This window comes from Neolamprologus brichardi, chromosome 10 (assembly GCF_056152115.1).
Source record: "Neolamprologus brichardi isolate AB-2024 chromosome 10, ASM5615211v1, whole genome shotgun sequence".
In the NCBI taxonomy this organism is placed as follows: domain Eukaryota; kingdom Metazoa; phylum Chordata; class Actinopteri; order Cichliformes; family Cichlidae; genus Neolamprologus; species Neolamprologus brichardi.
In genome coordinates, this window is record NC_142113.1 from 562,501 (window position 1) to 589,609 (window position 27,109).

General features: G+C 43.1%; 1 protein-coding gene across 2 annotated transcripts in view; it reads left to right on the forward strand.

The window, feature by feature from the left end:
* The window catches only part of amot (angiomotin), a 42,230-nt gene extending 15,362 nt beyond the window's left edge, over nt 1-26,868 (forward strand). For both annotated transcript variants that reach the window (XM_087846990.1, XM_087846989.1), the window contains exons 5-14: nt 1-514; nt 813-957; nt 8,490-8,582; nt 13,162-13,307; nt 14,585-14,734; nt 16,778-16,974; nt 18,032-18,160; nt 19,995-20,227; nt 20,307-20,561; nt 23,040-26,868. The exon at nt 1-514 is cut by the window's left edge and continues 114 nt beyond it. In XM_087846990.1, coding sequence (XP_087703116.1) covers nt 1-514; nt 813-957; nt 8,490-8,582; nt 13,162-13,307; nt 14,585-14,734; nt 16,778-16,974; nt 18,032-18,160; nt 19,995-20,227; nt 20,307-20,561; nt 23,040-23,173 — 1,996 coding nt within the window. In that variant the 3' untranslated portion in view covers nt 23,174-26,868. The remainder of the gene's footprint in view (nt 515-812; nt 958-8,489; nt 8,583-13,161; nt 13,308-14,584; nt 14,735-16,777; nt 16,975-18,031; nt 18,161-19,994; nt 20,228-20,306; nt 20,562-23,039) is intronic.
* The last annotated feature ends 241 nt before the right edge of the window (nt 26,869-27,109 follow it).

The following is a 27,109-nucleotide window of genomic DNA, read 5'->3' on the forward strand; positions in this document are numbered from 1 at the left end:
CATCCTTAGTGCCTCCCACTCCTCTCATCCTTCCTTCCCTCATCAGCAACCCCAGAACCAGGGAGAGCCCTTACTCACGGCGGTCCCTCGCAGTCCACACAGTACCGCCTCCCACCAACTGGCAGAGTCTTTTACCTCAGGGTCGCTTCACCCACCACCACAGAGGAGTCATGGTTTTTGTCCAGATCCCTATGGCTCCACACCAAGGATGCACCATCATCATCATCAGCAGCAGCAGCAGCAGCCTCCCCATCTGTATCATCATCATCATCATCATCAGCAGCAGCATCATCATCAGCAGCAGCAGCAGCCGCCGTTCCAAGGACCTTCCCAACCGCAGCTGTCGGTCCATTCTGGACCTTTCCCCCTGTCACAGTCCTACACTCACCTGCAGGGGGAGCCCTTTGCAATGATGGCCCGTGCCCAGCAGATGGTAGATACACTGACGGACGAAAACCGGATGTTGAGGCAGGAAATGGAGTCCTGTCGCGAGAAAGTCACTAAATTACACAAGGTAGGAAGTTTAGCAGTCATCTGTTTAGATACATGTGCAGACAGTGTTGCCCACTAAGTTAGTGTTCAACATGACCTTTGACCTGTTTGAAACCAGAGTACTTCAAACCTGATGTGACACGTTCAGCCTCACAGCAAGACAAGTGCAGCACTGTGTGAAGAAGTTTTTGTTATAATCTGTTTTCTTCATGCGTGCTAACAGACAACAGTGGTGTTGTTGGGAAGGCCAGTTTGGACCAGTAACTGGTATACATGGAGAAATGGAAAATCAGTTTGTCTCTTTCTGTGTCTGTGAACAGCTGGAAATGGAGATCCAGCTGGTCTCAGAGGCCTATGAAAACCTGGCAAAGTCTTCCTCCAAGAGGGAGGCCCTGGAGAAAACTATGAGGAACAAGTTGGAGCTGGAGGTGCGCCGGCTGCATGACTTCAACAGAGACCTCAGAGGTGAGAGACGGTGACGGACATGACCAACATTCCTCTAATGACTTCAAATGTAATGGTGACCTGTAACAGCTGTACCCCGTCTCAGGATCGGTTGGATGGACTTGGATCCCCAAAAGGACCGATCCAAGTCCTGGCTCAGCCGCTTCCAAGCATTTTGGCCCCACACTGTGAGAGTGTTACTTAAGTAATATACAGTTACACATTTATTTATTTATTTCATTTTTCTGAGGTGAAATGTCTTGAAGAAACTTAAAGTCCAACGAGCTCTTTAGACTGTCTGGAATATTTTTAAAGAGAAGGAATCCCCATCCAAGCATTCTGGTGTCAATGGCTGCAGATTTTTCCTTGATTAACCCTTTAAAACCGGTCGGAGCGGGCACGCTCTGTTTTGCGTAACTATTTTTAAATCCCGGTAGCTCTGCAACCACGTGAGCTAGCACAGTAATTGTTTTTGCATATGAAACCGGAGGAGTTGTACTTACATCTTATGCCATCAGCTTGTCCTCGGTCACAGTTTCCTTCCACATATAGTTTTGCAAAAACTGCATAAAAAGCACTTGCAGCAACAAAAACATAATATTCCAGAAACACGCTTTGCTGATCCGATCAGCTGTTCATAACACTTCCTACATTGGATTAGACGTCAGCGCGAACTATCGCATGTCCGCCATGACCTGCCCGAAACCGGAAGTGACGTCATTTTCGCGGAAATGTAGTTTTTTACCATCAGGGCCTCATGAGCCTATACTGGTGTTTTTAAAAGTTATCTTTGACTTTATGACTTTCTGTGTGGTTTCTGGGATGCTTAGGACTCATATTGCACTGCTGGAAATAGTTTATTTTGATGCATATGCTGCTTTTTTGCAAATTTGCATTAAAATATTTATTTTCATTTTTCCTGCAGTGTATAAAAATTGGTGTATTTCAAAAATAAAACTATGAAGACACTCAAAATAAATTTCCTGTGGTGGGAAACTATTTTGCGCAACTTTTTTGTATTTACAGTTTTGAGGGATAAGCCTCTTAAATTTCTCTAACTAGAAATATATGTTAAAAAAACAAAAACGATTTTCAATTTTTTTGTAGTTTATTGCCCTTTTTTGCAATTTATGTAATTACTATGCACTTAATGCAGACTTATTATTAAAATCTGGGCTGTAATGGTTGTATTGATGTATAGCAACTTGAAATGCTCCCAAAAATGGCTCCACAGCATGTAAAAATATAATATAAGCTCTGGCGGACTTGGTTCTATGGTAGGTCTTAAAGGGTTAAAAAGAAAAACCTTCACAGCATCTAGCTTTGCTGTTATTAACTTTCCTTTCTGCATGAAAGCAACATAAATAAACAGAGTTAGCACGCGTTCCAGTTATAAACTAGAAGAAATCTAAATGAAGATCTGAAAGTGTCTTGGGAAAGGAAAAGAACAGCTCATGAGTCCTGGTAAGCATGCAGAGCAGCTGATGGATGTAACGGGGAATTCTGGAGTGTGTGGGGATACAGCCACTGTTTTTAACGTTAGCTTTTCCATTTTCCTCAAACGTTTACAATAAATTGAGGGAATAAAGGAAAACGTAGCGGGATGAGGAAGGACAAATGACAAAACCAAAGCCCCACCCAACTTGTGTGGTGCTACGTAAACAACAAAGAATGTCTACACTGGGTGAGCCGCAGAAAGATTCCACTTCTCCTGTTGTGGGAATTTCCTCGTGTCTCGCCTTTGCTCCAGTCTCACTTTGAAGCCAGTTTGGTGTAACAACTGTCATCACTTAAAACAGGTAAATGTCCTCACCATGAGTGACTTCTGGAGATAAGAAATCTGGGAGTGTTTTGTAACATTTCCCAGAAAGATTGAACCTTTTCACATTTCCAAAAACTGTGAGCCAAATTCTCTCCATTGTCCAAGTGGAGGTGTGTTGGAACAGGCAGATGGATCAAAGCCAATCATCTGGTGATAGTTCAGTCTCCATTCTGATTCCCATTGTTGTTTTATATACAATGAACATTTCTATGAACTCACTGGCCTCCTGAGAGAGATGCTTCTGGTCTCAGTGTATAAAACGAATCCTAAATAAGTCACCAGCTCAAACTCCTGCCTGAGCTTCTCAGAGGACACACGAGTACAGTTCATGTACTGCTGTGGTTCCCCAGTCCTTTGTACTATCTAGTGTGAGGACCAAATCAGCATTTTACAATCTACTTTGATTTTGTGTTTGACTACCAGACCCCACCAGACCTTTAATGTTGCCGTGACAACAGGATTTGCATCCCTCAGATATGTGTACATTTAGTCCGTTGGGTAAATTGAGCGCAGGCACAGACTGAGGGTGCCAGTTTGGTTCAGTCCTTTTGCATCGCATTATTACTCCTGCTGTCTTTGGTCTCATACTGTGTGTTTAGTCCTCTTGTTAGACGGGCTCCCAAATCCCATCTACGTTTGTACGTCTGTCTGATGAATCCTTCCTGCACAATATTTGAGTCTTAGAAATATTTAATTTACATCCAGATTTTTCTCTAAACTCTTCTAAGATGGTCCAGAGCTTGAAGAATGTGTCGACTTTGAAGGTATAGCACGATATTGTCTGCGTGCTATCAGCTCATTGCTTTGTCTCGTATATGTCTCAGACCTGACCTGTTCCTGTGGAGAGCTCAGAGCTAGCTGTCACATTTATTTTCATTCCAGCCGCTGGCTCGAGACACAACGCTGGTATACGTCTAATCAAACCCTCAGCATCCAGGCTCACTAAGGCTGTGGGAACGCCACGTTTGTTGGCTTCACTTATGGGCATAATGTGCGTGTGATGTAGTCCCGTATGTGTCGACCTAAATCCTGTTTGATCTTCATCTATCAGGTCTGGGAGTTTACAGCCGACATTTAAGATATCGGCTGATAAGATTTGCAGTACTCGTTATTCTTACCTTCTTTTTGTAAGACCCTGTTTTCACGAGTGTTGGCCTTTTTAACCGTCCAGCTGAATGAATCCAGTAAAGCTAGCTGTACCATTGACTGGGGTAGCCCAAACGAATGGTACAGCCTTATAACGCTTTGCTTTAGTGATCAGTGAGGTTAAGGTGTCACTGGAAAGGTTCCTACAGAGCGACGTCTAATTCAGCAAAATCATCTACAATTTCTTTTTCATCCACCAGTTCAGACGGGTCATGCTGAGTTTTAAAGCCGTGTAGAAATTTTCACATTTTGCTACAATTTCAGTAGTATGTCCTTGATATCACGTATCACCACCTTAACTGGGTCCTATGTTGTTGTCGGTTCTCTCTGCAGTCCTGGATTTTGTTTTTGTTAAACACGCCATTTTCCATAATGTTCGTCTGTTTATTTTGATGTATAGTTAAATAAATAGCATTATGGTCAGATAATAATCAGGCCCCATCTTATCTTAATGACCTTGTAGTACCATATCACCCTATTAGAGCACTTCGCTCTCGCTCTGCAGGCCTACTTGTTGTTCCTAGAGTATTTAAAAGTAGAATGGGAGGCAGAGCCTTCAGTTTTCAGGCCCCTCTTCTGTGGAACCAGCTTCCAGTTTGGATTCAGGAGACAGACACTATCTCTACTTTTAAGATTAGGCTTCAAACTTTCCTTTTTGCTAAAGCATATAGTTAGGGCTGGACCAGGTGACCCTGAATCCTCCCTTAGTTATGCTGCAATAGACGTAGGCTGTCGGGGGATTCCCATGATGCATTGAGTTTTTCCTTTCCAGTCACCTTTCTCACTCACTATGTGTTAATAGACCTCTCTGTGTTGAATCATATCTGTTATTAATCTCTGTCTCTCTTCCACAGCATGTCTTTATCCTGTCTTCCTTCTCTCACCCCAACCGGTTGCAGCAGATGGCCGCCCCTCCCTGAGCCTGGTTCTGCCGGAGGTTTCTTCCTGTTAAAAGGGAGTTTTTCCTTCCCACTGTCGCCAAAGTGCTTGCTCATAGGGGGTCATATGATTGTTGGGCTTTTCTCTGTATCTATGAAGCGCCTTGAGGCGACATTTGTTGTGATTTGGCGCTATATAAATAAAATTGAATTGAATTGAATTGAATATAGGGATGGGTATCGTTTAGGTTTTATCCGATATCGGTGCCAAACTGGTACTTTTGAAACGGTGCCGTTGCTTAAACGGTGCTCAAACCGGTGCTTAAAGAATGGAGAACACAAACTTTGTCCAAAAACCTCTCATGTTCAGCTGTTTTTTTGTAAAAAGATAACAATGTTAGCCTTTTCTGCAGCTATGGGGCATATATGGTATCACTCTTGGCTGGAAGCAGCTTAAACAATGGAAAAAACACAAACTTTGTCCAAAAACCTCTCATGTTTAACTGTTTTCCACTTTTTCTTTGGTCATTTTAGCCTTTTTGTCCAGGGTGAAGGGAGTATCTGCCATCAAACAAGAAGACAGCCGCATGTAGCTATGACGGTGTTTGCTAGTTCACCTTACATGCATTAATGTAATAACGTGGTTAGCCTACTCAACGTAAATTACACACGAACAACATTAAGCTACTCACGCAGAGAAGAACGGCTGCTGCTGCATCATCATCCTCATCATTTCTGCTACACTGGCAGGGCTAGGGGCCAGGACTCTCCTCTTCGGGTTTTTGGGGGATGTTGCTAACTCCGGGTCGATAACAGGCACCACACCCGCAGTAGATGTGCTCGGTGTGAGGTCTCGCAGCAAGCTATCAAATACGGCGCATTTCTCGGCTTTTAAAAAAAACGCTATGCGTCGCCAGGTGTTTCATCAGATTTGAGGTGTTACCTCCTTTGACAGTATCACAGTATCAGCTTAAAGCACTTGTTGCAGCTGCTGAGTTTGCATCTTTTGCTGTGAAGTACAGCCAGACTTTGACCGCTTCGCCTTGGGCATTTTTAATCTGTAGCTCTGCTCTAAAAGAACGTACGTACCTGGACCCGCCTACTATCCTCGGAAACGTAAAATGATTGGCTAGAATCTAAAGTGTATCACAGCTCAGGGGGAAAAAAGCACCGAAATGTGCGCTGCTTTTCCGTCTGGTTACTACCGTTTATGTCAGGATACCGGTACCCATCCCTAGTCAGATATGTCTGCTGTTCCCATTTTACTGCCACCACCATGCTTTGGTGGGTGTGCGTCCCTCCGCAGAGCCCCGTCTCTTTTATAATGATTTATTATTTCTGTTTTGTTTAAAGCTTGTTGTGTCCTCGATATTGTTAAAGTCGTATTCCCCTCCACACATCAGGAATTTCCGTCACACTTGGTGGTAATCTTGTCAAATGTGTCCCCCTCTGGAGGTGCACACGAGCTACTGTGACACTCTTTCCTTTCGCAGTTGCATATCTGCCTTCTTGATCCTCATCTTCCTCAATCCTTTCAACATTAACAGTGCTTGATATCAGGGTAGTTCCCCCTCCTCTCCTGCTATTCTTATGTGAGCTGAAGATGGAAGTGAATATCCAAACCCTTTTGACATGTTTCATGTAGAAATATCACCTGTGTCCTGTCTCTTCCATAAGGAGAGGATCCTAATTGTCCACCGCCTTTACTCGTGCTGTTGGTGCCGCTTCTCTCTTCTAATGAATTGAAGCGGCTGTAACATTGCGTGTTGTACAGGAGTGGTGGCAAAAATGCCGACTGTGGAGCTGAGCGAAGCGCTCACCGAGTGGAGAAGTAATCAGAACTGTGCAGCGTGAGGCTGGCTTCATGTGCGGTGCTGTAAACACGGCCTGGTCCTCTCAGTGGATTCATATTCTTGTGTAGGGTGTTTGAAAACGTCCCTTCCTCTTCTTCCCCAAAAAGTCAGCTGCTGTTTCTCCTCAATCAGCTTGTTTTGAACACGTTGAGCGTCCCGTCAGCTCCACAGTCGTGTCCTCATTCCCCCACCTGTGGCCACTCTCTCTGGTTCTCCTTTCATTTCTTCAGTTGTTTAGTCGAGTTTGTTGCCCATTTCTTGGTGTAGAGAATTAATATCCTTTCGTAGACTGTCGTGATCCTCTTTCAGCTCCGACCTGAGCGATTCTGTAGCGCTCACCAAATCATTCGGGGCTCCAGGGTTCGTGTTAGCTTGCGTCGCAACATTGCTAGCTTTTGCTGACGAGTTGTTTATGTCTCGGGCGAATTTGGTGTTTTGTCAGTCTCCTGCATTTCCTTTCCCACTCAATCATTTATTTAACTCTAGAAGAATTGCCTATAAATGAATTTTTATCTCTCCATGTAACCTTATATATTTTAAAATTAAATAATGAAACTTCCTAACCGAAAATGGATTTAGCTACATTCTGGACAGTGTTTCCGGAATGCAGTAGCTAGCGAGCTGATTGGAGACCGTTACAGCCAATCAGAATATTTGCATCCAAGTCTGTAATTGGTTGGTTTTGTGGCACACTTATGACGGTGTATGGAGAGTTGAGCGTGCAGGGAGCAGAGATCTGAGCAAGAGCAAATACCAACAACTGAGCGAGAGCGGCTGTTATTGTGTGTGTGGATAATAGCAAACACTGGAATTAGAGCAAAAATATTTATCACGATATACATTTGAAAATTTGCAATAACGATATAACTGACGATATAATTGACACTATACTAATACATTTTCACTTAAACAAGCAGCTGTTTTTTATGTGTATTAAAGTTATATAAATAATTAACAGTGTAAATGCAAATTTGTTGCTGACAGTTTAACCAAAAGGCATTTCCAGTGGAAACTGGCCGACATATTCTCAGCATAACCATGTATAACATCCACAAAACTTAAAAAGAGGTTATACACACACAATACGGTAACATTATGTTGAAGCACAGTACGTATCACTCCGCGAGGCTCCGCCTACGATAGCCGTAATGCTCCGACAATCCATCAGGCGGTGCGGCTTCGTAGCTTAGCAAAGTCGTACTAAAACATTTGACAGATTTTCGAGCGCCGTGAACATAAAATCGTCTCGAGGTCAGTAAACACAACCAGAGTTCATACATAAGGCACACGGGATTATAAGGGGCTCTGTCGACTTTCAGAAAAATCAAAGGATGATTTTAAGTGCGCCGTATTTTCCAAACAACACGGTAATAACGACGGCCCGCTAGCATGCGCTACCAAAAATAGTGCTTTGTTGTGTATCTGACGAAAGCTAAACCAGTTCCACACCAGTGAAGCTGCAGCATTTTTACAAACCAGTTCTGGTTCATCGTTTCATTCAACGATCCACGTTCGCTCTTCTCATTCTGCGTCGCCGCCATGATTTTTCCGCCATGTGTGTATGAAAACAAAGGCAGTGCGCATGCGCGTTTTACCATATTTAATTTTCTTATCGTTGCCCAACATTATACCGGTATTACCGTGAACGGTATGATATGGCCCAGCACTAACTGGAATACATTTCTTGCATGGAGAGATTAAATATTCTTCCCTCAAAATAATTTTTTGCGTGTTGTTGTTTTTTTTTGTTTGTTTGTTTGTTTGTTTTTTTTACATGCGCTCAGAATAGAGGCACAATGATAACGCCATACCAGTGTCACTGAAATGCATTGTGCTGTATGTGTTGTTTTTAAGAGCGCATGGAAACCGCTAATAAGCAGCTCGCTGCTAAGGAGTGTGACGGCTCGGAGGACAACCGCAAAACCATCTCCCAGCTGCTGACACAGAGTAAGTGCCACACACAGACCCAGCATCGAACCAACAACCTTCCTGAGGAATAATGACGAGTTATTAACACCTGTCAGCAGAATGCAGGCTGTTAGAGGATGATGCACATCACTGTTGCCTGTTGGTGTCCACGTGGAAACTAAGACAATCGTTTTGTCAACTCTTTTATGTCGGACGACTTTCTAGTTGAGCTGGACAGACTGTCTGACACTTTTATGTAGGTGAGCCTCTAAGATTATTTTCTGTCATCAGCCTGTATCAGTACGTTTTTTTCATTAAACACTTCAAATGAAGGGCCGTAACCTGCGGACCCTCGCTGGTGGTCAAACCATCCGCATGTCCTCGATGTGAAAGCTGTGTTTTACACTTCATCGGTGCCACAAACACTCAGCTTTCACTCATTCCACATTATTTTTAGCAGTCCATGGAGCTCACAAGGCAATGCTGCAGGTCACCAGGTTTTAATGGCGGCTACCTTCAATCATCTCATAAAGGACTCGCATTAAATAAGAGGTCCAGTCTACTCCAGCTGAGACGATTAACAGGCAGAATTACAGCAAACAATGCTGAAAGCCTCAGAACTGTTTCAACATTCCCGGCGTTCCCTGTTTGGATATTAAAAAGTAGAGCGAGGTGATTATTCAGGGCAGAAACTCGACCTGCTAAGTTTTTATTTAGTTTTTTTACTTTTGGGGTTTCTGGACTCACAATTAACTTCAAATAATTAAGAACATGATACAAACTGTGAAATTCAACCTGGCACATCAGAGACAGCCTCAAATTCTGTGAACCTCATTTTATTTATTGTCTAACTGTCAGGAGTTTATGTGTAAACGTGTTATTATTCTTGTTTGGACGTTATGTTCGTTTAAAGCTCGTTTGTCTGAGACCTGTCCGGTTTCGCGCTGACAGGGTTCATATCAAAGTGTGTCGAGCCTTTCTTTCTCAGTCTGCAAAATACACTGACATCACTCCTGTGTGAAGTTGTGAAACCGTCCCTTTCATGCTGTACTGAATCAGCCCCTTATCTGTGGGAGGGGCTTGCTACTTAGAGGTGGGAATCACCATACAACTCTCGATACGATATTATCACAATACTTAACGCACGATACGATATTATTGCAATTTTTTTAAATATTCTGCGATATTCAGATTCTGTACATAAAGGTAAACTTTATCAATATTCATTTTCTCTAATATCAAAGTCTCACACTCAGTCTTTCTCTCATTTCAGTTTGATTGTTGACAAACTGAACGGTTTGTATTACAGTCTAGTCCAACTTAACTGAATCAACCATCTGGTACAATTATAGCTATTCTGAACTATGCAGTTTATGAAAACTATGCAGCCCCTTCAGCAACTGAAGAATTTGAAAGTAAATTAAAACAAAATATAATTTTACATTAAATAAAAAAGGTTTAAACTTAATTAAAATAAAACATGTCTTAAATTAAAATAAGTAAACTGTCATGTTTATTGCTGCCATAAACAAGTTAAACACATTTGGACAGTGAAGGAATGTCAGGATTCTTGCTCAGAAAAAGGATCAACATGCTCTGAAGTCAGAGCACAAAAACCTTTTTGTAACAAAATATCGATTTCTGCTGTCCCTGTATCCATACATTATTAGCAAACAAAATATCACCATGCTACACAGTATCCATTTTTTCCCCACCCCTATTGCTACTGCTGTGCCTGCCTCGGTTGGGGAGTATCCGAACACCGAGACGACGGACATGCAAACAAGTCCTGTTCCACTTTCCTCGGGGTTTGTTGGGTTTCTCTGTGAACGAGCCAGCAAACACTCAGCTGACAGATGTGCGCGTGGAGCCTGGCGCTCACTGACTACGTTTCTCGTGGACGCTTAAACGTGTTCGTTAGATTCACATGTTGAGTGTTCTCAGTGCTTGACGGTGTGCATCCTTAAAGTTCGTGTGATCACCATAGCAACAACACCAACGATCACTCATAAGGAAGCATGAAGGAAACTTCAGTGCTGTCGCCTCACTCGGTGAAGCTGTGAAGCCGAGTTCAGCTGATCAGAGGACAGTGCACGCTCTAACCAGTCGTATCATGTCAGGAGTTCATCTTAAGCTGGATCGTTTTCTTGTCATAACAATGAAATAAGTGATCATTAGAGTTAGGGTAGAAAGTGATCATTACAACGAGTTATCATTTTATATAAGATTATATAAATATAAAATGTATATAAGATGTTGGGCTGATCCATGTTTGACATAATTGTATTTAGTGTAGGGCTGCCACGATTAGTCGACTAGTCACGATTACATCGACTATCAAAATCGTCAACAACTGATTTAATAGTCGACGCGTCGTTTGAAGCTTTGTAAGATCACAAAAGACGCAGGAATAAGTAGTAGCGATGGGATTTCCGGCTCTTTTTAGAGAGCCGGCTCTTTCGGCTCCGAACCGGCTCTTCAGGTTGTTTTGTTGCTTTAATTATTTAATCATTAACAATAATATAAAATTATGCAGAAAAGGAATTACTAATGTAAAAAAAATTGGTTTTATTTATATATGTTTATATATGGCCCCTAGAGACAAAGCACATACAAACTCCAAAAAGCACGTACAAACTCCAAAACACATTTCTAGCGTTTACTGAACTTCCAAAACAGAGCTACCCAGATCACTTAAATTACACAATTGAAAACATATGTGTATTGTTTGTGTATTTATAGACAAGCACTCATATTTATTCAAATAATTTAAAAAAAAGTTCATTTACCTGTTACTACCACACACCAAATCCGGTTGTTGATACTTCCTGGCTTGTGTAGCCACTAGGTAACAAAAGCTCAACACTGCGCCTAGCATCCTGGAGCACTTCTGTTGTCTTTTGTACGTGTTTTGGAGTTTGTACGTGCTTCTGAGTTTTTACGTGCGTCTGAGTTTTTACGTGTTTTGGAGTTTTTATGCGTTTTGGAGTTTTTACGTGTTTTGGAGTTTGTACATGCTTAGGAGTTTGTACGTGTTTTGGAGTTTGTACGTGCTTTGTCTCTAAGGTCCACCATAAATATACTTTATTTATTCACTCCACATAAAATGTAATAAATAAATCATATAATACAAAAAACAACTATTTACATTTTAAACTTTTAACTATTTAAATTTTCAGCTTTTTCCTTTTAAACAAATTTAACGTGAAACAACACAAAACACTGCAAACCACAACACAATTAAATATAAATTAAAATATGAAAACAAAAAGAAGATGCATATTCTCTGTCATATGGGCCTGCATGATTTCTGAATCCTTTATCATCTGCAACTGAAAATAGCGGATGATTACTATACCTTTCTAATGTGATGTTGTTGTCCCTCGCTCTCTTTCTCTCTGGCTCTGTTCCTGTGCTACTGCGAGTGTAACTAACGCCCCTCCCCCCTCTGCCCAGCGCAAAGTACAGGCCGCGCGGAGTTTAGCAGAAAAAAGGGCGAGAGAGAGGGTGAGAGAAAGGAAAAAAAAAAAAACACCTCACGGCTCCCAATAAGGAGCCGGCTCGCGTCGTTCACTTCAAAGACCCGGCTCTAAGAGCCATTTCGTTCGCGAACGACCCATCACTGATAAGTAGTAGGATTTAAGAGTGTAATAACGGACTGAAACAGAAGATGGCAGCACTGCATGTACAAGGATGCCAGCTGCCGTTAAACCCCGAAGAAGAAGAAGCTGTGTCCCAGAATTCATAGCGCAGCCCAGCTCAGTTTCCAACAATGGCGGCAGCTAGTTAGTTTTAATATTACTCTTATTATTCTTTCTGGGTCACAAAATAAACGTTTAACATATTTTCAGGTGAGAATGTAGCTGTGTAAACCTCAAATATCTGCTCAGTTTATCAAGACACCACATATTTTCAAAAGCGCTCCGACGTTTTCGGAGACGTCTGTTACCCACTAGCTCGATAGCTAGCCGGGGGCTAGGCTAACTAGAGCCGTGAGAACACCGGACTCCCGGCTAATCGTTTTCAAACCCACCGGCGTCTTTCACTACTCAGGTTAAACATGATATATAAGTCACTTAGATAACTTAAAAATGTTATTGTTTGGCTTTTTTTAGTATTTTATTTGTTCCTGAGTAAATCGGTTTGGCTGAGATTAAAGTTATAGTTTTTACACAGCTGAATAAACGTCAAGCAGACAGCTGATTATCAGAAGTGTGAGATGCTGGAGAATTTACTCCGGTGTCCTGTTATATTTTAGATAGCAAGGAGTTTATTAAACTTCACCGAGACAATCTGCAAACTTCATTAAAATTTAATAAACTATCATCTTGTCTTTATTTTTAGTTAGCACATACCTTAAACACTTAAAGCTGTAAGCTAATGATAGTTATATAAGAGCAGATGCTGCTGCTGCAATAAGCTGTAGTTTTATGTCCAATGGATGATGATCTGATTAGTCAACTATCAAAATAATCGTTTGTGGCAGCGCTAGTTTAGTTTAGTGTGACATCAACTGTTAACTGTCAGTCATTTATGTGTCATTAAGTGTGTCTGAGGTCTGCTGTGGTGTCTGTGGTGAGGACAGTGTTCAGTGTTTCGTGTCCTTCTGTGCGCTCAGACAAAGAAACGCTGCGTGAGAAGGAGAAGCTGGAGATGGAGCTGAACGCGCTGCGCTCGACCACGGAGGACCAGAGACGGCACATCGAGATCAGAGACCAGGCGCTGAACAACGCCCAGGCCAAAGTCGTCAAGCTGGAGGAGGAGGTGTGACGCTTTTGACTACGCTGCTTTAAGTGACTTAGACGCATTACATTTATAGATGAAATGTACAGTACATGTGAGTTTAGTGGTGCAGATCAGCCTTTAATGATTTTCTGAGAAAAACAACTCCAGGAGAACAATGAAGCTTCTGCAGGGAATCCTTCATGTTGCCATCAGATCAGTGCGAGGAGATGCAGTCACTTAAATGCACAGTCGGATGTTCCTGTTTGCTTCTGATGCGACAGACGCAGTTTGTCATCCAAACGGATACAGACTCCAGTAACTGCATTTACAGCTGACCTGCATGTGTTACTAAGCTGTAGCTTAAAGACATAAAAAGCTATAAAGCTAAACAAGAGTTTGTGAGAACGTGGCAGGTTACGGTCACACTCTGGTAATACTCAGAGCTCATCTAATGAGTAACATGTTTGACCCTGAACACGTTTAGGAGCACGCTTCCCATTTTCACACACTCACACAAAAATGTCACAGAACGTTTGCTCCTCATGACAGAGAAATATTAGAGAATAATAATAATATAACAGAGAAATATTCACCTCAGACATGATAAATAAGGAACTTGTATCCTGTCAGGCTCATGATCTTATTGGTCCTGACCGTGGAGGGCGTGGCTCTGCTGGCGTCCCCTGTTACAAAGGCGTGGCCATTTCAAATTCAAGTGTTGTGGTCGACTTGAAAAGCAGAAGCTCCGATGAGACCCACCCAATCAGGATGCAAGAGAGAGTGCTTTATCTCCTAATGCCGGGCAGACATTAGCGATTTTTTTCAGTCGCGCGATTCAGCTCCTGCTCAAACTGCACGATCGACTCACAGGGGTTAGAAGTTCATAGGTCACGATGCTCTGATGCAACCTGAGTCACACTGTGCGTCCATAACATGAAGGTTATAACAGAAAATCTGTCGCTCGCTCTCTCTCTCTGTCTTTCACTCACACAGACACACACCACCATCAGCTTTGCTAAATTGCTAATAAAAAACATGATCAGCTGTGATTGAGCAGCAACGTAAATCCAACTATTTTCACGGTTGTTGTGGTCGTGATGATTTTGTGAGGCCACATCGAAAAGGCTCGGATCAGCCAAAGTTCTACAAGTGCCTCCATCGCTTGTGTCCAGATCACACGCTGCACCGCTGCTCCGTCTTTTTCACCTCTCAGAGGATCAGAATGTGCAGCATAATGATGCATGAATGAGAATTTAAAATATTACAGGGTTGTTATAGTAGTGGAACATAATGTGTGTGTGTGTGCGTGTGCACAGCTGAAGAAGAAGCAGGTGTACGTGGAGAAGGTGGAGAGGATGCAGCAGGCTCTGGCTCAGCTGCAGGCAGCCTGTGAGAAGCGAGAACAGCTTGAACATCGACTTCGTACGAGACTGGAGAGAGAGCTGGAGTCACTGCGTATGCAGCAGGTAACACGTGCTGACTCACTATCGCTGAATTACCACTTTGTTATGCACCTTTATGACTGGAAGATGATCTTATTGAGCAATTGTTTAATGGTGAACTGTGCCATTTGATTATCCGCTGAAACACAGAACAAATACTTAAGAAGAGTGAAAATATTTAGTCGAGAGCCGAGGAGCTCGTGGAGAGCTACAAGTGGTGCTGGAATCAGCAGGTAAAATAAAATGTAACCCTGTACCACACGAGCGCATTTAAAGTTTGCTCGAGACATGCTGAAGCTGTCATGAGCAACGTTGGCTTCTGTGCAGGATATTATATAAGTTTCAGCAAGCCTGTTAAATACTAAATCTACACATGTGTGTTATACACACACCTCAGATATGAGCGAGGTTGGACCCAACCCACAGGATCATGGTTGGCTAACCAACCGGACATAGTGGTGTTGGACAGGCAGAGGAAGACGGCCGTCGTGATCGATGTAGTGAATGACAGCAACATCAGAGAAGAGCTGGAGAAGATGTGGAGGGTGAAGGTATCGGTGGTCCCCGTGGTAATCAGAGCACTCGGTGCAGTGACTCCCAAGCTAGGCGAGTGGCTCCAGCAGATCCCGGGAACAACATCTGACATCTCTGTCCAGAAAAACGCAGTCCTGGAAACAGCTAAGATACTGCAGGACCCTCAAGAGGACCCGAGCCTGAAGGAGAGACGCCCACAGTCAAAAGATTTAGAACAGCCCAGTTTTTCCAGTTATTTATTGCAATTCAAGTTGTTCAAATCCAATGAATAGCTCGAAATGGTACAAAGGTAAGTGGTGAACTTCCAGAGTGCAAACAGAAAAATAAAGCACATTTAGAAAATGTCCTTTTTCAGGGAACAAAAATAACAGTTTAAAGCTGTTCTGCAACAGTGGAGGTTGATCCAGCCTTGAAAGCTGCTACTGAGTCCTACAGCTGTTCCAGCCTCTCTGGATTACTTCCCCCTCTGTCTGCATAAAAGCAAAAGAGGCGATTAACAGTAGAAGACAGACCATCATAACTCTTATAAATGCAGGTCTGTCCTACAGAGAAACTGCAGAGGAAGTCAAGGTGTCAGTGAGTCCAGCTTCCTGTGACAGGAAGAGGTCTGCAGACCCAACGACTGAATCAGACATGTTCCTGAGAGTTAACAGCTGTGTGATGGCGGCTCACAGGACAACAGCTTCAAGCAGCTTCATAGTGGTCGTAGTGAGAAAGTCTCAGCTGGGAGGAGAAACTTGGAGCTGCAGGTTGAAGAGGACGAGCTGCAGCGAGAAAGAAGACGTCAGAATGAGACGAAGAGGCTCGTCTGGGCCGTGAAACACTGGACTGCTGAAGACTGCAAGAAGGTTTCATGGATGATGGATCAACATTTGAAGTCTTCAGTTCATCATGCAGGACCTTTGCTGTGGAGTAGGTGAAAGGACGGATCCACAGTGAGTGGCATCGACTGTCAAACATGGAGGAGGAAGTGTGACGGTCTGTTTGCTGATCCAGGGTCGGTGACTCGTACAGAGTGAGAGGCTCCCTGAACCAGAACAGCTCCACAGCTCTGCAGCTCCATGCAGGACCCTCTGCTCAGAGCTTCATCCTGCAGCAGGACAATGACCCAAACAGTCCAGCTGTGCCAAGCTTGGAAACACGGAGTGTCCAGCACAGCCTCCAGACTGAAACCATCGAGCTGGTTTGAACTGGACAGAAGAGTGAAAGCAAAGCAGCTACAAGGTCCACGTTCATGGAACGTCTGCAGCAGACATGCGAGAAGATTTGATTTCTGTTGCAGACAGAAGCCACGGCTGTGTTCAGCTGTTAGATCTGCCAAAGGAGGCGACTGTGATGAGTCAAAGTTTAAAATACACTCTGGTCTATAAATTTTTTCACTCCAGTTGCTTATTTGTGCCGTGCTTTCATGTCAGAGTGCAGTGGAACATAAATCTGTATAATTTTCAATGAAAAACTGAAATATTGGGGTTTTCTAAAACCTTTGACCGGCAGAGAGAGAGAGTGTAAATAAAACAAATATATCTCTTCCAGCGTCAAGGTGGAGCTCAAAGCAGCGGTGTGATCTCGTCAGAGTACAACACCACAGCTCTGATGGAGCACCTGAGGGAGAAGGAGGAGCGGATTCTGGCTCTGGAGGCCGACATGACCAAGTGGGAGCAGAAGTATTTAGAGGAAAGTGTGATGAGGCAGTTCGCCCTGGATGCTGCAGCATCTGTTGCTACTCAGAGGTACATGTCAAGAGTTTCAGGGTTTCTTAGTTTCATACTGTCAGCAAAATTATTACCTGTCTTAGTTGTTGGGATCTAGAAACACGAGATGTGTCGTGGTGCTCAGTCATCCAGGTGAGCAAATCCCAAAAGGTTGATTCTGATCATCTGGATGTTTCATCATCATCATCAGGTGGCGTCTTCAGTCTCAGCTGACTGCAGGTTTCAACCTTACAAACAGGACATTTGCACAAAGACTGAAACCAGCAGACTGAGTGAACAGTGGGCTGAGAGGTTTCTGCACTATAAGGTTGGGAAATCTGCATTTAGCTGAGACTGAAGACGTCACTCGGACAAAACGTTTCTCTCAACTTTTGGGACCACAGGAAAGCTGCCCCCAAAACTCACAGCTTCTCTGGACGAGAGGCGCAGCAGCTGTACCATGTTTTTATATCTATGTATAAATAATAAATAAATGCTCTGCAGTAGATCACAAACTGAAGAAAATCATGACTCAGCATGTGAACATTACCTGATGCAGCTGAAGCAGAGACAGGTTTGTTCGAGGCTCCACGTTCAGCTTTTGGCAGAATTTTAAAAGTTTAAATTTCTTTGGTCTCGAACAGCAGAAATGAGGTTTTCTTGTCAGAGAAATAAGAGGCTTGATGGGGTAGTTACACACTTTAAGCTGCTAGTTCACTTTTTGTTTCATTTTTAACAACAAACTCTGGTTTCGTAGCTTCGTGGCAGCTGTTAAACCAGAGCAAATACAGTAAATATTTAATGTTTAAATATTATCTGCCTGAGATGTTAGAAATGTAATCACTGCTGTAGTTCATGCTGTTACGCACCTGTTGGAGGAATATGGCCAAAGCCATTGCACAGAGAAAGTGTGCATCATTACTCTGAAACTTTGCTCTGCACCTGTTCTGGAGCTCCTGTCCAAAGAAGGTTGCTGCTCACCTGAGAGGTGGCAGTCATTGTTTTCCTGGGTGAGATCATCCAGTCGTCGATAAGGACCAACAGTCTGTTTAAGAGAAACTGCAGTCTGGGTGTGAGCCTGTCCTTGTCCGTGCAGGGACACGTCGGCTACGATGATCAGCCACTCTCCCAGCAGCAGCTACGACACATCGGTGGAGGCTCGAATCCAGAAGGAAGAGGAGGAGATTCTGATGGCCAACCGGCGCTGTCTGGACATGGAAAGCAGGTAAACTGCTCGTCTGCAAAGAGCTGTGTGATTATGTCGAGGTGTGCAAACAGATGGCGAGCGTGACGGGCTGCTTCTGTGCAGAGCTGTGTTTGTGGCGTGAAAGGGTATAGAAACGTGTTCACACCACAGCTGCTTTCATGGTAGATCGAAGCTGTCGTTATATTTATGCTTCACTTGTTTTTGTATTTTGTATTTCATCATTCTTTATTCTTTATTCTGCTGTTTTAACTTTCTCAGCTGTTTGTGTCTTTTAACCTCTTGACCTGCGTCCACATATGTGACGTCACATTTTGGGTTGTCTACACCACAATACTAAACTTTGCTCTACAAGGCCTGAGATCCTCTTACGAGGACGTTATCCTGCCACTGTGGTGTACAACAAATGTAAATGATTCTCATGCAGCGCTTTTCTGCTCTCCCAGAGTCCTCACAGTGCTCTAGACCAGCGGTCTCCAACCTTTTTTGCACCACGGACCGGTTTATGCCCGACAATATTTTCATGGACCGGCCTTTAAGGTGTCGCGGATAAATACAACAAAATAAAACTAGTACCGGTACCGAAAAAAAGAAGATTTATTCATAACACACGTGAAAAGACCCAGGAAAACTGAGTTAACGATCAAAACGATAACAAAATAACGCTGAAAACCGATAAAAACCCTGAAAACTATACATTTCACACCTGAGCCTCAACTCTCGCGGCCCGGCACCAAACGACTCACGGACCGGTACCAGTCCGAGGCCCGGGGGCTGGGGACCGCTGCTCTACACAACATGCCTCATTCATACTTGGCATGCAGAGAGGAGGAGCCAGGGATCGAACCATCGGTCAGTAGGTGACCTGCTGAGCTACAGCAATCAAATGTCCTCATATGTGGAACTCATTTCTCTAAGAAACAAAAATCGGTTAAAAAGATAATTCTTTGTTTTTACGTTCATCAGGCCCCAAACAGCCCAAATAGCAAAGAGAAATTAAAAATGCATGAAAGAGTCTGGGTGTCAGGGGTTAATGGTAGGGATGCACCGATACCGATACTGGTATCGGGTATCGGGGCCGACGCTGTAAAATGTGTGTGTACTCATACTCGTAAAAGTTAACCGATACCAACTCATTTCATTAATCAGAGGGTGGCTTGTCATTTCTGTTGTAGTTTTTTAGATTGGCCACTAGGGGGCCAATTATTATTTTATTTATTATTTATTTATAATAATTATTTTGTTTGTTTGTTTGCAATATGGACACTCTGCAATAATTTAAAAGTTTATTTTATTCGCAAACCTAATTTGTATTTATTTTATTCCAAACAGAAGTGTTTATTTATTATTCTGAAAGCTCGAGACAGTGCCAATAGTTCAGTGATATTTTGTTAAATTACAACGTGGAGACTCTGCAATAATTTAACAGAAGTGCTTATTTTTCACTTGAAATTTTTTTGTGGTCATTTTTATTAAGATTTTATTTTTGATCGGCAGAGAATAAAATAAAACCTGTCTTCCAATTCATTGTATTTGTGTGTGTGTGTGTGTGTGTGTGTGTGTGTGTGTGTGTGTGTGTGGTAGAAGTATCGGTTTTTGTACCCGGTATCAGCAAGTACTCAGATCCAAGTATCGGTATCGTATCGGTTTGAAAAAATTGGTATCGTTGCATCCCTAGTTAATGGTCAGTAAGACGAGAGAAGCGTTGTATAGATTCAAGTACATATTGTGTTTATTCTATTGAGTTGTTTTTAGTGTAATTTTATGATAAATGATTTATTTTAAAAATCAATCGATGACTTTCAGTCGGGTCTCACAGCCCGACATTAACGTGGCTCCGTCTGCCCTGATCCAGGATAAAGAATCTGCACGCCCAGATCATTGAGAAGGACGCCATGATTAAGGTGCTTCACCAGCGCTCCAGGAAGGAGCCCATTAAGTCTGATGCACCATCTGCCATGAGGCCCTCCAAGTCCCTGATGTCCATCTCCAACACGGGTGGTTCTGGGCTGCTCTCTCACAACTTGGGACTGAGTAACTCACCAATCACCGAAGAGCGTAAGGACACGAGTTGGAAGGGCAGTCTGGGTAAGAAGCAGCGGTCGGTGCAGAGGTTTTAGCCTATGTGACCATTTCCTGTCCATGACTTGTTCTCGTGTTCCTCCAGGGGTTCTGCTCGGCCCCGAGTTTCGCATGGAGTCTCTCAGGACGGAGTCGATGTCGTCGTCTCCGTCCCCGGTCCTTCCTTCGACACCGATGACTGCGGGACACTCAAAGACAGGCAGCAGAGACAGTTACACGCAGACCGACAAGGGCCACAGTCAGGACACCAGCAAGCCCAGCACGCCGGCCCTGCAGAGCATGACGCTGCCAGCTCGCCTGTCCAGTCCCAGCCCCGTCTACATCCCCGACCGCATCGCAGGTCAGCCTCTTTGTGACTCGCAGCCAGCTGTGTTTCACCTTCACAGCAGAAGTCTGTACACGTGCTTCCTCTTTGTGCACTGGAGAGTAAAGACACGAGTATGTCATAGTTTCTGCTCGTAGTGAGCATGTAAGAGCTTTTTCTACTACAAACCACACATTTACAGTCACATGCTTACAGCGCTTTATTCTACACCTTTAAATGCTTTAGCTCTGCCATGCGTTACCTAAGACGGTCCAAGGATAACGCCACGTGCAGCCTGGACGAGCTCGCTGGCTCTGCAAAGCCTGAGGTTCAGGGTCGACTGGACCTCTGAGAAATAACGTCTCATTCTTCCATAAAAACACATCAGACGCCTCTTTGCTCTTTGCCCTCTCCCTCCCTGTCGATTCTTCACTGTCCCATTCAATAAATATATACAGATACAGATATAGACCTATTGGATTTAGGTAAGGTGAGTCAGTCATTAAGAAATCTCCAGCTGAAGTGATGACAGTGTCACTTGAGGCTGGAGATCGTTGTGCACCAGGAGGAAGCCAGAAGCTGCTGCACCAGCATAAATACGAGGAGGGGAAACCCTTCCTGTCCCTCTACGTGTGCTCCTGTTGTTAATTTCATTGACACCAAAGCAGCTGACCCTGATTTACAACCACTGACCAGATCAACGTCACAGAAGTTTACCTGACCAGTTGCTGTACTCTGTTCCTTTAATCTTTTTTACGTAGTGCACTTAAAATTGACAAAAATCATAATCTCAGACGGGCTGAGGAGCAAATATTGCTTGTTCTTCTACAGCACAGTGACGCAGAGTTAGCAGCATCATCTGAAGACAAGGGTGACCTGGAGTTGTATCTGTTCTGTGTGGAGCTTGCATGTTCTCTGTGAGGCTTCATGGGTTCTCTTCAGGTTTCTCCTGCAGGCCAAAGACATGCATGTTATATATAGTGTGTAGTTTGGCCCTGCGATAAACTGACAGTCTGTCCAAAGGATAGGCTGCAGGACTCGAACAACCCCGTTTCCAAAAAGGATAAATGCTTTATTTATCTATCAAAAGCTTTACACAGTTCTCACTGTGTAATATGAGCTTTATTCATTCAGCCCAATTGGGCTGCCACGATTAGTCGACTATCAAAATCATCACGACTGATTTAATAGTCGACGCGTCGTTTGAAGCTTTGTAAGATCACAAAAGACGCAGGAATAAGTAGCAGGATTTAAGAGTGTAATAACGGACTGAAACAGAAGATGGCAGCACTGCATGTACAAGGATGCCAGCTGCCGTTAAACCCCGAAGAAGAAGAAGAAGCTCTGTCCCAGAATTCATAGCGCAGCCCAGCTCAGTTTCCAACAATGGCGGCAGCTAGTTAGTTTTAATATTACTCTTATTATTCTTTCTGGGTCACAAAATAAACGTTTAACATATTTTCAGGCGAGAATGTAGCTGTGTAAACCTCAAATATCTACTCAGTTTATCAAGACACCACATATTTTCAAAAGCGCTCCGACGTTTTCGGAGACGTCTGTTACCCACTAGCTCGATAGCTAGCCGGGGGCTAGGCTAACTAGAGCCGTGAAAACACCGGACTCCCGGCAAATCATTTTCAAACCCACCGCCGTCTTTCACTACTCAGGTTAAACATGATATATAAGTCACTTAGATAACTTAAAAATGTTATTGTTTGGCTTTTTTAGTATTTTATTTGTTCCTGAGTAAATCGGTTTGGCTGAGATTAAAGTTATAGTTTTTACACAGCTGAATAAACATCAAGCAGACAGCTGATTATCAGAAGTGTGAGATGCTCGAGAATTTACTCCGGTGTCCTGTTATATTTTAGATAGCAAGGAGTTTATTAAACTTCACCGAAACAATCTGCAAATTTCATTAAAATTTAATAAACTATCATCTTGTCTTTATTTTTAGTTAGCACATACCTTAAACACTTAAAGCTGTAAGCTAATGATAGTTATATAAGAGCAGATGCTGCTGGTGCAAGAAGCTGTACGTTTTACGTCCAATGGATGATGATCTGATTAGTCGACTATCAAAATAATCATTTGTGGCCGCCCTAGCTGACAAGCTTAGAATCATACAGACTCGAGGCTGTAGCGCACAGTACTGAGCAAAGAGCGTAAATACTTCTGTTATATTTTGGGCTTTATTTTTAACTAATTCCAAGCAAGCGTTTTTTCCACTTTGGCATCGTGTTGTATTGTGTGAACATGAAGCAAGTATCTGTTTGAGAGTATACAACAACCTGTTACGAGGTGCTTTATGAAGGTAAAGATCCCCGGTAGTGGCTCACGGTTTAGAAATCATTTAAACGTATGCAACACACACTCCTGTAACATTATCACAGTTAATGTAACACTTTGTTGTGATATTGTGTAACGTGATGTCAACATGTGCAGGATCTGTAAGATTCGAGGTGTACACAGCAGAAATGTTCTCATCAGTCTTTCACTGTCACGTTTGTGTAGATGCTCAGGCGTTTCACACCAGCACGCTGGAGCGCAGACTCCCCATCCAGGCCCACCCACAGCATCAGTCAGCTGCTCCAGCACAGTCGAGCCAACAGGAAGCAGACGCAGATATGGTGGAGATCCTCATCTGACCACCTCATCTCCGGAGTGGGAGCTCCGTCAGCGCAGACGACCTGCAGCTCTCGTTTTCATACCTTTGTGTTTACAGGCGTGTTCATTCAGACACTTTTACATCAGCTCCAGTGAATCAGTGTTCATCGATATCTTTAAAGGAAATCAGCCCGTCGCAGCACCCCGAGCGCTGTTTCTTGAATGTGAGTTTAAATTAAGTGGTGACTGGAATTTAAGAATGTCAGTGATCATGTGATTTCTTCTGTCCGTGCCACTCGTGCTCCTGTGTTCACAGTGATGGCGTTGCATGGAAGTTAAATAGCTTTATGGACTAATAAGCATGAATCCTTCATGTTGTGTCCATGCACGAGACGTGTTGTTCCTGACTGTACATAACTGTTTATAGCTGCACCTCTAAGGTAAATGTTTCATTTGTCACGCTGCCCTGGGGGTTCAGTGTTACTGTTAATAGGTCAATACGTCACTGTGTAGGGCACCAGTAGTATTTCAGCACATTGCCAAGCTTAACTTTCCCCTCTCGCAGCCAGTAATGCACCATCTATAACATTTATGTGTGTAATAGTACGTTTTTCTTTAAACGACCTGATGTTAAGGTACGACATGAGCAGGTCAGTAAACACCCTCCACTCTGAAACTGGCCCACCTGGTACCCCTGTGCTTCCTCCAAACAGGCGAACCCTGGATTGCGTCCGTGCACATCACTGCGTCGAGTCGGGGTTTCACACGTCTGCCTTTGACCTCAGCAGTAAGGGTGGGACAGCTTAGTTAAGCTTTCACGACCTCCCTCTGTGGAGGAATTTCCCTCACCATGTTACGGTCTGTGTTGTAAGAACGTGCAGCTTTCTTTTAGTACGTTATCATTTTTAAAAAGTGACACAAGCATTTAGTTCTTGAGGATCTTTCCATTTCTGACACTTTATTACCAGATTTCTCCAAATGACTCGCTAAGGGTCAGAGCATCGATGCTCCTCTGCAAGCAGCCAGTGCCTCCATCAGATGTTGGATGAAAGCACTGAATAGATGTGTGTTACTGGGTGAATCAGTGCACTGAATGTCTCTGTGTCACTTTGGTAAGTTGTCAGGCTGGTTTTTGCACACGTGTGTGTTGCTCTGTATTAGCGAGCTAGTTTCCAGCCATCGTGTCATAATCCTGAACAAAGTAACTGATCGACCTGTAAAACAAAAAGCTTTGTATACATGACATAAAACGTTAACCTTCAGCAGGCAGCACGTGCTCAGTCTCTGAAAATAAACTTTCCTCACATAAAGAATCTGATTCAGATAATTATGTTCAGCAAAAATAATATTTTAAGACAAAAGTTTCCAACTATTTATCTTCTGTGAAGTTCAGCCTCATTAGAGTATATGGAGGAGTGCTGCTCGAGTGAATGCACAGACATATTGGTCCACATCTGTATGACCGTCCACATCTGTGTCCACGTTACTGTAGTGCTGCTGCAGCCTGATGTCACCAATGTAACTGAGCTGGTTCACACGGCTAATATCACACTTATGAAAAGTAGTTTTATTATTCAAGCTGTCATTTAACAGTTTCCAATAAAACTACCAAAGAATGGGCAGCAAAATAACGTCATGTCAGTGGGACGGGATCATTTCACTACGAATACTTAAAGAAAACTGACAATAACTTAACATCATCAGGTTAAATGAACACTTTTCCCACCATTGCAGAATATTTTAGGATATTTACTCTCCACTCGTACTTATCTCCTCTTGTTTGAGATTCCTGATTGTAATCTGTAATTTCCACGTCTGTCTGCACGTTGGGACCATCCTAAACGAGCTCACGACAGTTTCTTTTCTTCGTTTCCTGGTTTCACATTTGGTAAAGTTGCACTTCTTTGTTTCGCCCTGTCATGAGGGGAACTCGTGTATAAATCGAGCTGCTTTGCTTTCTGGTGTAGAATAATGAAAGATGTTAAACTGCGTTCAGTCTGGTGTGAACTCAGTAAATCTGTCAGGCGACTCGTGAAGGTCTGTTACTGGTTCATGTTCATCGGGTGTTAAAGAGGTTGTGGAAATGATGCTAAAACACAACAGTGTTAGTGCAGACGTGTTTATTAGTTTCTACCATTAGTCTAGTATTATGCATGCATTATAAAGTATTGATGTTTCATGTGGGCTCAGTTGAAAGTTTGATGACAAAGGACCCTGTGGGCCCTCAGGTGGGATCACGGAGAACGTCAGGATATTATGAATGTCTCCCTTCAAGTCCTGGATGATGCCTAACAAGCATGTAGTTCTATTATTTTACCAAATTTCAGTGTTTTGTCCAGTTTAATTTCTGGTTTTACAATTATAGTCGCAGGACTCTCGAGGAATTTCAGAAAACACTGGAGAATACCAAAGGTTCCCATCAGAACACCAGTAGGAGAGTAAGGAAACCAACGTTTTCCAACGATCCTTAAAAATCACTCGAATCGAAATAGTTTTTTAGAAATGAGCTGTGTGTGAGTGACGGCTCATTTATTGCAGAGATGCCTGTTAACGTTGCTCCTGCAGCAGTAAGAAGTGATGTGCGTCTCTCGTCCCACCTGAGGATGTCCTCGGTCCTGCCCCGCCTGCATTTCCAAAGCTTCACTGTGTTCATAGCTGCTTTTTGTTTAAACAAGTCAAATCCTTTGAAAGCATTTCCTCCTGCAGCATATTTAGTTAATAATTAGTTACATTAGTTCCTCTGCACTATAAATAAAGTACAATTTGTTAAGGATTGCAGTCTGTACCAGGCACATGCCCTAACATATTTATTAACTCATGATTATCTCTGCATGTAACACCTTCAAAGACTGAAGTGGCGGTCACATTTATTGCACATTGTGATTATAAATCTCCCATAATGTGACAAATGCCTGGCAAAGAACACGTAACAAAATGTCTCGTATTGTAGCTTCTTTACGTTCTTTTTAGGCTGTTTTTTACACTCCTTAATGTTGTTATTGCTGTACAATCAAAATATACAGAATATAACTTCCTCATATTGTATCCTGGTATGAAGTCACTGATTTATGTGCTTTTGGATTTGAAACTTGGTCCTTCTCCAAATGTTTTTTATTATCTTTTATGAAGTGAGTATTACTTTAACTGTTGTTCAATAAATTAATGCTGAGGCTTCAAGGTTGTTTCGGATGTTTTACATGGACACAGCTCGTCTGTGAAGGTTCTCCGTCATCCTGGTTGTGACGCACACCCGTTTTCCCACCTTGTGTTAGGTAGAGGATCATCAGGAGGTCCATTGTCCGTCTTGGAGGGACACTCCCATAGGGCTTAAGGCTACGTCCACACTAGCCCGGATAAATTGGAAAACAGCGTCTTCCTCTGAAAACGCTCCGCGTCCATCGTTTTCAGTCGTTTTCACAGAGTGGTGCGTCCACATTGAAACGGCCGAAAATGCTTTTGTTCCAGTCCTGCGCATGCAGCCTGCCTCATTTCTGTCTGCTGCTTATTCACTTTCCAGCTCTTTGAAACGTCGGCAAAATGTGGAGGAAAAGCACCGAGTTTTTAAATGGACTCACAATGAGGTGGAGTTGTTGCTGCGAGTAACACAAAAGTATAAAGTTGCAAAAGCGAGCGAGAGTTAAAGAATTTGAGGAAAAGCTGTCTGGAGCGCGTACAGACTGATATTCATCTTTAACAGGGCTGTCGAACAACTGCTGTGTTGGTCACATGACTGCATCACATGACTAACGTGTCATCATTTTAGAAAGTCTGTGTTTTCGCTGTCCACACTGCGACGCGAAAGCACAGTTTTCAAACGTTTGCGTTTTCGAGAGCGTTTTGAAAACGATGCGTTTTCCATCAGCGAAGCCGCCGTCTCAGTGTGGACGGGAGGCCGAAACGGAGAGAAAACGATGCGTTTTTTAAAACAAAAATGCGTTAGTGTGGACGTAGCCTAAATCTGGGACCCTCCACCATTT